The sequence below is a fragment of the Phalangium opilio genome, unplaced genomic scaffold (assembly GCF_054372755.1).
Source record: "Phalangium opilio isolate 3A_F unplaced genomic scaffold, DU_Popi_V2 ptg000329l_1, whole genome shotgun sequence".
Classification (NCBI taxonomy): domain Eukaryota; kingdom Metazoa; phylum Arthropoda; class Arachnida; order Opiliones; family Phalangiidae; genus Phalangium; species Phalangium opilio.
The window spans coordinates 2,116,864-2,131,081 of record NW_028324226.1 but is presented as its reverse complement, the minus strand read 5'-3'; the positions used below and the strand labels follow the sequence as shown (position 1 = coordinate 2,131,081).

At 35.9% G+C, this 14,218-nt stretch overlaps 1 protein-coding gene across 5 annotated transcripts in view; it reads left to right on the top strand.

Annotated features, from left to right (window-relative positions):
* LOC149610233 (uncharacterized) overlaps positions 1–14,218 on the top strand; it is a 366,116-nt gene that overhangs the window by 210,914 nt on the left and 140,984 nt on the right. For 2 of the 5 annotated variants that reach the window (XR_016376641.1, XM_089859160.1), the window contains one exon: positions 12,457–12,558. Coding sequence is in view for 1 of the 5 variants with exons in the window: in XM_089859160.1 (XP_089715286.1) it covers positions 12,457–12,558 (102 nt within the window). In the remaining 4 variants the exon portion in view is untranslated. Of the gene's footprint in view, positions 1–12,456; positions 12,559–14,218 lie in introns of those variants that run through there. The other 3 variants (XR_016376639.1, XR_016376638.1, XR_016376640.1) reach the window with 2 other exon arrangements.

Below are 14,218 nucleotides of genomic sequence, written 5' to 3'. Positions count from 1 at the left end.
ACAGAACAACATTAGTTATTATATAGGTCTAGTTGATCTCCCAAACCTCCTTTTTTCACATTAGGCGCGAAAGGGATGTAAACAGAGGTTTGAAACAATGTTTGTTTGTTCGTTCGTTCGTCTAATAGAGAAAGAATTAACCTATTTTTTAGGTCTATTGTCTAATGGCGGAAAATAGAAAACGAGTACAGTGAGACTCCAGGGATTTTTTGTGATGTTTTATGTTAGATTAGGCTTAACACAAAAAAAAACGTGTGGCCCTGTGTTCTAATTTGCTAAGCCATCATTTTTTGCACGAAGGTGTGGCATTGAAATTAAATGGATTTCCCCTAATTTATGATATACGTTTTGCTAATTGTTGAATTTAATTTTAATTCGTGTAATTTTTAAGACGTTAATTTGAGGTTATTTAATTTTAATTGGTGTAATTTTTAAGACGTTAATTTGAGGTTATTTAATTTTAATTGGTGTAATTTTTAAGACGTTAATTTGAGGTTATTTAATTTTAATTGGTGTAATTTTTAAGACGTTAATTTGAGGTTATTGTTTGGATTTTTTTGGCATTAGGCTTAAGAAATGGGGTGTAGTTATATCTAATCTGAAAGAGAGTTTTAATTGGTTAAATTAATTTAAAGTTTAATAGTTATTCTGTCTTTTTTTCATGTGTTAATCGTAGTACTTATTTTCATATTTACACTTGAAATTTCGTTAACATCTGCTAAACCGAAATTGGTTCTCAACTAATAATGATAGGAATGCATACACCTAACAGGAATAATTGTGTCCCTATATATATCCCATGATAATATCTATGCTGGTTTTGTGGGCCGGGCTTGAGCACTAACCATCCGTCCTTCAAACAATTCTAACGCTTTTCAAACTGTAATTTAATTTGTTGGTAGTAACACGAGGTGAGATACGCGCTAGGTTCAACACGAGGCAAAATTCATCATACACAATGATAAGTCTAGCTCTTCCCTCCCACAAAATCCGTCTAGACACGTTGAGTTAAAATGTCAACACAGTAATTTCTATATGAGTGATAATCAGATGGAAAAAAAAACATACGTCAAAAATTCAGAATAATCCTTAATTACTAACTATACTAGTTCAACTATACTAGACTCGTTGCGTGATTAACCAATGACAGTTACCCATACATAATTCACAACCTTCCGATCAATTTTTTGAACAATAACCCATGTTTGAAAATACGGTTAAAACGTCAGACTGGCACCAAAAATAGAAACCTTGCAAAAACTTAGTAGAAAAAACATTCCACAAAAAAAAATATGAAATGAAAAAATAAAAAAGCTATTTCCGCCAATACAATCGACCGTTCAAAGTATTGTTTTCAGACTTGGTTGGGTATTATAGTTTGTAGAATCGACAGAAATGGAAAGGGATGTCAGGGGGGTCGCGTTTTAGAGTTTAATATAGTAATTGAGTTTTTGCGGTAGGGGCAGACCTTTTATAAGTGGGTGTGTTTCAAAACCTCCTTTTTTTATATACGATATATTTGTTCGGTCAAATATAACTCTAAACGTATTGGGATTTTATATCTCGCTTCACGGCCTTTAACTTATCTCGAACTACACGCGTTTTTGTTTGCCAAAGCTAGGCCTAGGCCTAGGTCTAGAATCAACTCAGACGTACTGCTGACTGCAGACGGCGAATATCCCTCGTGAAGAATAAAATAAAGAAAGGAATTAATCGAAATTGAGTTTCTTTTCTAAAAAGTAATTTCCTTTTCGGTAAATTAGATCATTTTTGTCTACAGTTTTTCGTTAATTAAATACTGATTGTTTTCTGCAAATTAAATATCGAATTGAAGCCCGCCTTTCTTGAGTCGAGATATTTAAAATTTCAATTATTTTGTTATAGGTTTTCTAGATGTTTTAGATTTTCTATAACTCTCAAGGTCACTAGGCCCAAGTTCCTTAGATGTTTTAAAGAAATTTTGAACGTTAACAAAGTTAATTGTCTAAATTTAATAATATTGATTATATTCAAAGGTAGAAGCGATTCATGTTTGATTTGAAATGAAATTGCCCATTGAGTTTAAAAAACCCGATTTTTAAGAAATCATTCTACACGTAAATTCATTGTCTAATCTTATAAAGCCAATGAAGTGAAAGGCAGGTATTAGGAGAATCGTGTAACTACGTCATATCCCCCTTTGCGTTTTTTCCTCATACCCTACCCCCTCTCCTATTGGTTGAGAAAACAAACTATCTTTTGAAGCAACGCTCCTTGGAATTGACTGATACCTAAATTCCCGCTCCCGGATTTTGTATATGGCATCGGCACGCGCTTTGGGTGCTATGTACCACCACCACCATCACCACCAGCATTCTCAAGGGAGGGAGATGAGTGAGGGGTGTTTGAGTAAAAGCGCGAGCGGAGGGATGTATGGATGGAGGGGTGTGGAGATGCTCAAATCTCGGCGGACTAATCGAGTTCCGGTCGCCAGTTTTGCAGCACCTGCGAGGATTATGAGTTGCCATGGTTACAGACGCTTTCTCCCGGACTCTCTCTCCCTCCCTTCTTCCTCTTGGATTCTTTCTAGAGAGATCTTTTCAAAAACACAACGAAGGCTCGTGGCCGGCCATCTTACATATCCTCTTTTTGCCATCCATTTCTCCCCTCTTCTACTTTGGACCAACCGGGGTGGAGGGGGGAAGGAGGTATCACCCTCCGAACCCTATTCTATCCCCCCTCCCTTTCCTTCCTTCTTCACTTCCCACTTTGACGGATGAACGTCAACGCTCTGGCCTTGCCGCCGTTTGCGCGGGCTCGTGGCTTCAGTTTTCTCCTTGCTGGATAGATCTTTCTCTCACTAGCCTAGCTCTTCTCCACCTTACTCCAGTTTCTCTGGTCTTTGGATATCTGTTTTCTTTTTTTTTTTGAACTCACCCAGAGTCTGTCGGGAACGAACCGGCCCGGTTTAAACCCCCCCCCCTCCAGCTTCCCGGGATGTTTTCTTCCCTTAAATACTTGTACGGATCTCCTGTCTCTTAACAATATGATTGCATTTAAAGGAATAGTTTAACATCTCAAATTATTTGAAAATTGCTTTGAGTTAAGATGATAACAAGAAATATGGGTTTAGGTATTTTAAAAAGTGTTTACAAATTATGGCGGATGGTGTTTTATTTTAACTGATGTTTTATTGGTCATTTCCTAACTAATCCTGTGTCTCGATTTCGAGTCACGTGCATGCCTCTCTGGGTTGTTATACCGCAACCGCAACCAGAACCAAAACCATTGACATTCAGTCTTAAAATTAAGATTTATTCAATGTCATAAGTATTTTATGATAATATTCGATGTCACCAAGGACTTTACGACAAATTTAAAACTATTTTACCATCCCTTTAAATCTTGTATCGGCTTTAAGTCGCGCTGAAATTGTCGGGGAAGCCAAACTCTCTATAAACTCACGATGAAGATATTGGACAAATTTTTTTCTGGTTTTTTTTTTATTGTTGAAGTTTCTAGGGTGGAGTTTTTTAGGTCGATTTTTTTTTCACTTCTCTCCCCTCTTACATTCTCTCTCTCTCTCCTCGCTCTCTCTTTCTCTCCATGTCCTCTCTACTCCATTATGTTTGCATTGTATTATGGGGAGGTAAATTATACGGTTTCATCCCGTAGACGCGTGTATTTCCGTTCAAACGACTAGTTTTCTATACTCTAGCACTGGATTTTTTATATTATATTATTATGTTATATTATACAATAAAAAAGCTATACTTTAATGTATATATGTGTAGGTAGAAGTATATTACACCAAAATTAAAAATTAATAAAAAATATGATAGTGGATTAATAATAGAAAAAGTAAAAGATAAGATTAGAGAACAAAATGGAATGGAATGACTGAAGTGCCAGATATTAATATTTTTAAGTTTGAAGATATAATTATTAAACATCAATTATTTTTTTAAACATTAAGGATGCAAGTGAGTTAAATTTAACGTGAACTGAATTTGGTTCTATTGCTAGATTAAGTCGCATTTTATTTTCTAGAGATTCATAACTTCAATTTTATCTACTTCTAAACAAGATAGGTTTGGGTTGCGTAAATCGTAAAAAAAAATTATTTTCTTTTCGATCTGTCGGACATTACTAACTTTATGGTTCTTTTTTTTTGTAAAAGGGGCTGTAATACCGGGAAGTAAACTATTAGCCTATATTTTTGCTTTCACTTTTTCATACTTATGATTGTTAAACTTTCATTTGATACGGATTACTGGGTTTTTTTATGGTAGAAAATGTATTGGAAGAAAATGTTTAAGACAAAAAATTCTTGAACGAAATCAGCAAGAAAAAGAAAAATGTAGAAAAACTATTCAGGAGATTTTCTTAGAAGTTAAACAAACATCGAAGAATTTTGATTTATGGGTTGAATTTAGTTTACGGAAATTTATTTACTTTTTCTCTACTTGGTCCTGTAAAAGGGTTCAATCTATGGAGACCGATGTTAAAGGGTGAAAGTAGCTACCAGGGGTAAAACTTCCCATTGTATTATCATAAGCCCCTGTAGAAATGTTTCTCTTACAATACAACCGTGTTCTTCAGAAAACAAAACCCCCAGTTTAGTAAATTTTAGATTTGACCTAATTTAATTTAAATTGATTTAATTTATGATCATTATTGATTATTCAAAATTAGTCTTAATTCGGGCCTAATTTATTAATTTTGAGTAGTAATTTCTAATTAATCTGGCAGTACTGTAAATAATTGGCGCGAAAACCATATTTATTTTACGCCGCCATTATTTAAAATTAGTCTTAATTCGGGCCTAATTTATTAATTTTGAGTAGTAATTTCTAATTAATCTGGCAGTACTGTAAATATTTGGCGGGAAAACCATGTTTATTTTACGTCGCCATATATTCCCGCCAAATGAAAGGGTTTTATTTTTTCTTGTTGAGTCATTTAGGTGGAACTAGAAATCTAATGGTTTTTAACTTCCTTGGGTCATATATATGTCTACATTGAAGAGAGGGTAAAGAAGTTGAACCTTTATCTATTTCGTTCTATTTCTCCAGGGCATTTTTTCTTCTTCTCTCTTCAAACACATTTCAAGAAAGCATTTATAGCAATGAAACGATCTTTTTAAGAAAAAATAAAGAGTATATATATAAATTGAGAAAAAATGAAAAGAAGATCAAAGAAGTAATAGGGCGGAAAGTAATAAAGCTGGAGGTTTTTAATCTCGTAACATATTAACCGATGCCTTTTGTAAATATAACATTTTCTTTTAAACCTCCTCCCAATCTCTTTCTTTCTCTCTCTCAAATCGAAGAAAACTTCATTAATAACAAATAACTTTACGAACGATAAAACAAGAAGTCAATGATCAAAGTCCCATCCTTTATAAGTAATTGTAGGTCCTTTCCAAATGTAATACCATCTTAGAACGCCCTGACATGGCATGGAATCATGGATTGATTTATTGAGGAAAACGACACAGAGGGGATGGATTTTGGCACCCACTCGTCGTGTTGGAATGGACAAAATTAAATAATTCCTGATGGAAGTAGTAGTCACGCTCTCTGAATGATGTCACTGGAATATTTGTTTGTTCAAGGGGATAATCGCTAATTTTAATTGTTATTAAGAGAAAGAAAATACCCAAACGTTTTCACTGACTTACTGATAACCAATGCCCAACTCAAAACCGCTTTACATAGGAAGCTGAAATTTTGCAGGGACATTACTTTAAAGTTGTAGGTACGCGATATAAAAGATATTTTCAATCCGCCGCCATTTTGAAAAATGGCAGCCATAAATGTAAAAATAGCTTAGTTTCGGAATAAGGTCCGTATACCTATCAAATTATTTAATTAAGTTTAGGCTATCCAATAAACGGGGTTCATGGTTACTAAGGTTTAACAGCATTCCCGCATATTTTAAAATGGCGGTTCGAAATTATTTTAAAATGTTCTTACAGGCTGACTACGAGTAATGCCATTTCTCTTTGATGCTAGTTAAAGATGAAAGTTTTCTACAAAAAATTTCTTGGGCCAGTTTAACATAAGCAAGTTTCCTTTCAAAAATCTTCCAAGTATTTGATTTTGTTTCTAGTGAATCTCCCCTCGATACAGATTGGGCCACTTGGTTACAGGGACAAAACAAAAATATACTTCTTCCGAATAAATCTGACGTATGTATGTTGCGTTTCAAGCAAGGAATGCAACGTATTGGACGCTTTTGTTTATGCTAAGAGACAACAGAGTTCATCGCGTTGTAGACGTTGTATAAATGAGAGTGGTATGAAGAGAGAGAGAGAGGGTGTATAACATTTAACACAGATTAGATCACGGGGTTATTCGCGCCACTACTTTCCCTACATACTTTTTCTCGGACATTAGAACCAATGAGGGGTAAAGTCAGGAAGTATGATAATTGGTATACGATGATGATACCCCGTGTAAGGTTTGATCGTATTGGTTCTAAATCAACGAACGTAACCCTCGGAAAAGACTATGGTCTGTCATTAGAGGCACTTTACCATTTTGCCGCCTCCGTGCCGACCCTGACTGGTCTGGTCCTATCCCGTCCGTTCACTGCCCAAGCTCTAATGGCAGTTCCTTCCATCGTACGATATTATCCTATAGACTAAATAAAACGGGATGCCATTTCTCCGTCCCGTCGTATATCGGTTTGCTCTTCATCCTCCTTTGCCATATATACATTCTTTTTAACAGCATCCCTTAACCGCGCGCGTCAATTTATCCTAACACTATGGATAATGTTGATCTACTATCAAACTCCTTACCCCCATAGCTTTCTAGTTAACTCGGACTCATCCGAGACAAGAAAAAAAGAAGAAAAGCAGATCCAACGCTGTACATAGGCGGGCTGGTACTTTGACCTATCGCGCAAAATCTGTCTCTTCTTGGGCAATACGACAACGATAAAGCAGAGCTCTAGCAATGTACTATGGTTCAAGATTCTTCACGTAATGTACTGGAAGCTTCGGGGCTTTGTATTTCCTTAAATAGTATCGTTACTGGTTATCTTTCTTTTCCGTCTTTGGGTCAATTAATTCTTATGGATTGGACGAAGCTGTACTGGGAGGGGGTGCTACGGAGAAAGATCTATTTGTCCATCTATCCCACCCCCGTCCCCACCCCTCTTTTCACCAGATTTTTTTTATTTGGGATGTCCACTATTCTACCATGGTTGACCAGTGGCTAGCGAGAAGTTAGTTCCCTTCTAAGTTCTGGCTGGCAAAAAAATCAGAAGTTAGCAAGATGTAGTAAATCATTAGTAAACAGTTAATTTCCGGATGTCTAGTTTAGCTAATTCGAAGCGAAGTTACAAGGGTTTGGCAAAAGAGGGGCAAAAATCAATAGAAGTAGTATTAAGTTTAAAAATTTAAAGAGTAAACTTAATCATTAATATTTTAATTTATTTTAATTTTAAAAGTAAGAATAATTATAGCAAAATCTAGCTTGATTATAATTTAATTATATAATAACATTACTCTTCTTTAAAATTAACCTTAATACGATGATTTAAATTAGTTTATTAATATTATTTAAAATTAATATTAAACGTTCTCCCATAACTTAATTAGTTATAAGAGTCCATGTAAATGATTTACTTCAACTTATTAACTTTCTGTATCAAAAACTATACGAAATAGTGGTATGGGGTGGGGGAGAGACCGGGCTAGAGATGGTACTGTCCGATTTACTGATTGAATTGCGACATCTTTCGTCGTCCCTGTACCCTCTATCTTCTTTATCCGGACAGGGGTGGCACCCGAGTCCACCCTAGTATTGTCCTCCTTTCCCCTCCTCTGGACATCCAAATGGACAAGAGAAGTACGCCAAGGAGGGATAGGAGATCGGACAGAAATTAACTACGATGTCCAGTAAGAAGAAGAAAAAGGTGACAATAGCTTTCCTCGGCAGCAACCGTCGACAACGATGTAGAACTGATAGTTTAAACGGTGTCCCGGAGTTATGTTTCTTAGTCTCTGCCAGATAACGAATATGAGTCCTGTTTCCTTGGCTATGTCCCCAACCCCCCTGTCCTTTTTCTGACTGGCTCTCGCTATCGGTGTTCAGATTTAGCACCCCTTTCTCTCTTCACCAGTCGTCCGTTTCCATACATCTTGATAAGTTTTAGATCGGCTTCGCGATGACAGCTCCAAGATTGCTATGTAATTGCCAGTCTCTTTACCAGCGGCGGCAGCACCCCACCTTTCCCCACAGTCCTTGTCTTAACCCTATTGCTCTTCTTACACCCAGGATCGTTATGTCCTTTGCTGCCTGAACTAAGAAAATGATAGCGTAAAAAATGGACGCCACTTTTAGGACCTAAAGGATACGTTTTTTATTTGGGGGAAAGGCAACTTATTTATACGAGAGAAATTAGTCGATAATAGTATACTTAGTCGCGTTGACGATACGGGTGACGCGAATTTTTCTTAAGCCTAACTGCCAAGATTAAGAAAATGACCCGATTGTGAAAGGCATAGTTGTATGACAAATTCTTAGATGTTTCTTTACCTAAGCCTAATTCTTTCTTAATAATTATGTTGGACGTTGAAGGACACGGTCACGAATGGATAGTTACGAGTTTAATGTTCTACCCTGTTTAAAGCCTGTTTACTATTTGTTCCAACCCTGGATGATATTGTAAATTAGGGATGAAATTAGGACAAATATGTTTAGCTTCAGGTTCGTCTAACTCTCTCAAAATTACTTGTATTCGGTATAGTAAATGCCTTGGTTCCAATGTAACAACACTCAAGTTTGTATTGACCGATATTAACCTTATTTCTACACCAATAATGTTTTTGGTTATAAGGTACCAAGAAGTCGAAAACCCACGGGTATCCACGTAGTCGATATGGAAGATACGTCCCAGGGTTTTAGAAGGAAAAAAGTATCGTATCCACATATGGAACCTAGTTTATTCCGAAGTCATTAGCCGCGTGTATTTTTCATAGAAATGTTGTTTTGCGTTGTCGAGGTTTATCTCGATATATTGCTTTTCTTAGGTAACGATGATTAATTGGGGACTTGGTTATTAAGACGAAAAGTAATATAGTTTTTTCTTATGGTTTAGTATTTTTATTTGGTTTACTTATTATCTGGAAATTCTTGTAAATGTAAAAATTCTTTCAATTTTGATTGAATTTTCGTTCCGATTAAAGAACGATTGTAAATGGTTCTATTTCGGGTGTCCGTCTTGAATTGAATGGTCTAAATTGAACTTTTATTCAAATTAGGCTATTTTATAAATGGTACTTTTCAATGTTAGCTATTTTTGAATTCAAGTTTCACGTACGGAATTTTTCCGATTTTAAAAGATAAAATTTTCATAGATTATATCTTAGTATTCGTGTTTTAAAATTCATCCTAAGTTTTGTAGAACTAAAAATTATTTAAATTAGTGAATCTATAAATATATAAATAGAATTTAAATTATCCAATCTAGTTTAAAATCAATAAAAACCGCATTAAACGTAGAGCTACTTTCTGGCTTTCGTAAATAGGACTTCTAAATGAATTAAGGTATACCAAGAAGTGATATCTAGTTTATTAGGGAGAAGGTATAAATTCGCCACATTTCCAGCTTTATCTCCAGCAGTCCAAACGTTGGTCCGGAATTAATCCCCGTCTCTAAATTACAACCAGCATCTCATTGGTTCTTGAAAACTCACGTCAGCGCGACGCGAATGACGAAAATTATGTATTTTCCGACTGAGGAGAGGTGAAATAGCCCGGCCTCCTTTTACGTCCCCCCTTGTATTTTGAAAGGGGTGAAATATATCTTCGCGTATATTTTCGCACTAACTGAATTATCTAAAGGTGGGTGATAGCGTGGAACTTTAAAAGAAAGTTTTACACGAATAGTTCTTAAATTAGATTTTATTCGCAAGAAAACAATTCGCGTAGTACTCGTTTAAAATGAAAATTCAACTCTGATTACCTTATCGTTAACAATCTCAAAGGTAAACTCTTTATCAGTAAAAAATAGCGTCCAAAAAGTGTTTGTCTTTATAAAAAACCAATAAAAACGAATTCGTCTAATAGGCCTAGATATTATGTTGTGTTTATCTAATATAATCATTTTTTATCTCAATTTTCTACAAGGGGGTCTGGGAGTATGGCGCGCAAATACTTAGACATCTTATACCTTCTCCCTAATAAACTAGATATCATTTCTTGGGTATACGGTAAAACTATACCCCAAGTTAGGGTTAAAATATATCGTGCTGGGACATTTATGTCTTTCAAAAATTAAAGCTTGGACGCTAAAATGAGACGAAAAACAGAAGAGGTATACGGACGGCATCGACAATAAAAGTTGGAATCCCATCTGTGTAAGGTTTCTCTTCTAGAAAAAATATTAGATCAGACGTACTAAAGAGCGTGTTTTGCAATAAATGGGGACTCATGTAGAAGTATTATAAGAAAGAAAAAAAAGTACAGCAAAAAATACTATAATATATAAAAGAAGCGGAAAAGAGAATGAAGAAGAAGAAAAAGCAATAAGAAAAACTCTGAAATTGAATTCGTTCTGCTAAGAAAAAGAAGGGGATAAAGCTAAACCTTGGCAAAGCTAAACCTAACGTTTTCTTGTACAAAGTACGGACCCCCGTTATTTTTTTCTTCTTCTTCTTTTCGAGTTAATAAACTTTACACAAGGTGATGGAAAAAGACAGTTATCTCGTGGCACTGGTGGACTGGACTGGACTGGCCATCCTCCATGCGTTCCTACTCCCACCCACTCTCTCGCCGCCACCATTTCTTGCACAGACTCCAGTATTTTCCGTTACTTTTTCTGACTCTCAAACAAATGTTTTCTAATTTCGAAGCAGAATCCCCTTCCTCCCTCACCACCACCATCTTCTCTCTCCATCTTTCTAACCCAAAGAGAAAACGAGGAAGAAGAGCTTGGTTTAGTTTTGTTTGGTAAAAGATATAGAAGTGGTGGAACACTTGGCAAATTCTAAAAAAAAAATTATGTAATGTAAGTCTGATGATTCTTTGGGTAAATTGAAAGTGTTGTTAGACCCCTTGGATTGTATAAAGTAAGATTTGCAAGAAAACAATTCATTCATTCGGACTACCGAGTGGTCTAATATAAGGTTTGAAAGAGACAAAAGTATACAAGTTACTGTTGCTTTTCCGGACCCGAAATCTTCGCGCAATCTCAAGCGGAGTTTGCTTAATGTACTTATCTAACGTTATTGGTGGATTAAGGTTGATTGCACGGTATTTTCCGCGTGGAATTGAATGGGTGTTCGCGGTATAACGATGAATGAAGGCTATGGTTCAACCTTGTTCTGAAATTCTAATTTACCCTTTCACTGTATACATTGTAACGACACGAATGGTACTAAGTTAGGCTGAAATTGTTTGCCTCCCCACAAATCTCAATCGAGTGTGGCGAGCAAGCGGCCTTCGTTGACCAATGGGGGGGCTATGTCCGAAGGAAACGATTTTTGTTGGTTCATCGGGGTTTCTATCTTTGTTCTAGAATCTAGAGTCTTCCCTTTTTTGACCGAGTTAAGTGTTAAAATGAATATAAATGACTTTTCCTACAGTAATGTCATTGGAGGTCACTTTCACTCTTTTTATGTCCAGCCTCTGAAAATCCCCCCTCCTCTATTTGATGTCTCTTTTGTTTTAGGGGATATTTTTCAGCTTAAGATGTTACCACTATCAATGGCTAGAAACCGTACCTTTTAAATTACGCTTTAAGAGAGTGGTTTCCAAGCATTATCTTCGCTAACCTTTTATACCTAAACGAAAAAAAGGGATTTTGGGGATTTTCTAAATGGGCAAACTATTTCACTGTAACCGTAGGTAAATTTACGGTTATGGAGTTTACGGTAAAGAATGGTTTTTGGTGTGGTTAGTTTTTATCCCCAAGATGGGGGAAGGTAACGAAATATATTACCTCTAGACTTCAGTAACTAAAGGTCCAGTTTTCGGACTTTTAACCCCTGAATGATGGCTTAAGTGTAGCACTACGGAGTGTGGCGAGTAAAACATTTCTATAGGAAAGTTTGCTTGCTGACTTTTTAGAGAGTAATGGCAGGGCTGTATTAGGGTCATACCAAAAAATAACATTAGGTGCCTTTTTACCTTTTTGGGATAATGCAAAGGGGAAGAAAAAAAATGGCCGAATAATAAATTCATGGATATTTCAACTGGGAATAAGCTACGTTTCGCCGTAAAAAATACTTGGAAAATCTTCTATAAAAAAAGCAAATATAACTTATACCATAAAATAAACCATATATTCTTATAAACTATAATAAATAATCCCTGTCATATTTTAATGTAAATTACCTAAGGCAATCTTTCATACTTTGGTGGCTCCACCGATGTTATATATTCCAATACCTTTACTATATAATATAATATAAAAACCATCTTTATATTCTAACAAAATCCTTCCATACATATTTTGCAGATAACGTTATTGGAAAAAATAGTGGGAGAGAGCCAATTTTTTTTATACATCATATCCTCTACACTACTCTACTTAGAAAGCTATGGAAAGCTAGCAGCAAAGGTGAGGAATTTTTATTCTTCTTTTTGGTCCATCCAGCCTCTTCCAACATCCCCATCACTATCTTAGGGAGGTGTGAGAGAGGACTTATAAGAAGGTTGTAAGAAAAAAAAAGTGGGAGGGTGGGATGAAGGGAGAGAAACTCTTGAGCTTCTCTTGTCTCTCTCTCCTATGTACGAGATGGAAGAGGCTGGGAAAGGAAGACCAGTTTAAGTGCAAGAACCTGTAACTGGATCTCTCGCATCAAGTCTCTCTACGGCCAAACTGGCCAAGGCCTACTAAGTCTGTATTTCGGCCAGCTCTCTCTCTCTCTCTCTCTCTCTCTCTCTCTCTGCCTTTTCTATAATATAAAAGTTCTTTCGGTCTACAGGACTTAGATATATAGAGATATATATATATATATATATACTATATATATAAAAAGCGGCTGAAAATAGAGAAGGGGGGAGGGGGTGAGACGAGGGTTTGAGTTGAGAAGGAGAAAGAGGGAGGGGGGAAACTTTGGCGCGAGCTTCCTTTTAGTCGTCAGCTGACCACTCGGCACAGATGCATTATGTTACCATGACAACAGTGACTTGCTTCCAGCACCCCACTTTTTTTGCCTTTCCTTCTCTCTTTTTCGCGCGTTTTTCTGTCTTTTTAAAAATGGAAAAGGAGGGGTCGTACTACTAGGTTACGTTTCCTTTTAGAGCCTTGGTATGTGCACTTGCGGGGGTTAAATTATACATCTTCGAAATTATGTTTAAATGTGATAAATAATACTCTGAAACGAAAACGCCGCATTGTTATATAACTTTGAATGTTAATATGACAGATCTCAATTAGGATTAACGATTGTTAATTTGTGTTTAACTTTTAGGGGGTGGAGTTTGTGATTAACGTTAAGTTTCGGAAATGTATGAAGTGTAATTTTATTACATACATATGTACGACAAAACTGATATAAACTAAATTCGCCATGTGTTTTATTTTTATCAAGGCAAAATAATTGGAATAGGTTATAACTAAAATTCAGTGTGTGCTGTAACAAATTTCACTCATATTATTTGGGTCGTCAATACCTTTTTCCCAATACATGAAATAAATATTTATTTCGAATTATTTTCCAAAAATATAATATATGACACGTAATTTCTGAAATAAATTTTGCTCCGAAATAAGCCAATCTAAAATCGAATATAACTAATTTAGAAATCTGTATATACGCCTTTGTGAAAAAGACGAGTAAAAAAGCTAAATGTACTTTAGCGGAAGGTCCCTATTACCTCGGCTATTCGTACCCCCATTTTTTTTTCTTCCTTTCCTTTATTCCATATATATTTTGGTATCTTCCAGCCCATATAACCCCCCTGTCCATATCCACGGCTCCCTTAAGTTGAAAGACAGAATTCGCGTGGCACGCGAAGCTAAAGTTCCTACTCAGTTTTCAGATGCTCTTTTTTTATCCCTGGAAAAGGAGAGGTGAATTTTTTTTCTTTCGTAGTTTTTTTTTTTAGGGAATTTTCCTCTCCTCCGATTTTGGCTTCCTCTCATTTTCAGACCGATATTTTTTTCTATGTTAAGAATTGACCATGGATAAAACCTAGGGAGGGGAGTTGCTTTAAAGAATACCGTTCAGATAACATTGGGTTTCCATCTTTTACTGTATTAGAAACTGATGTTG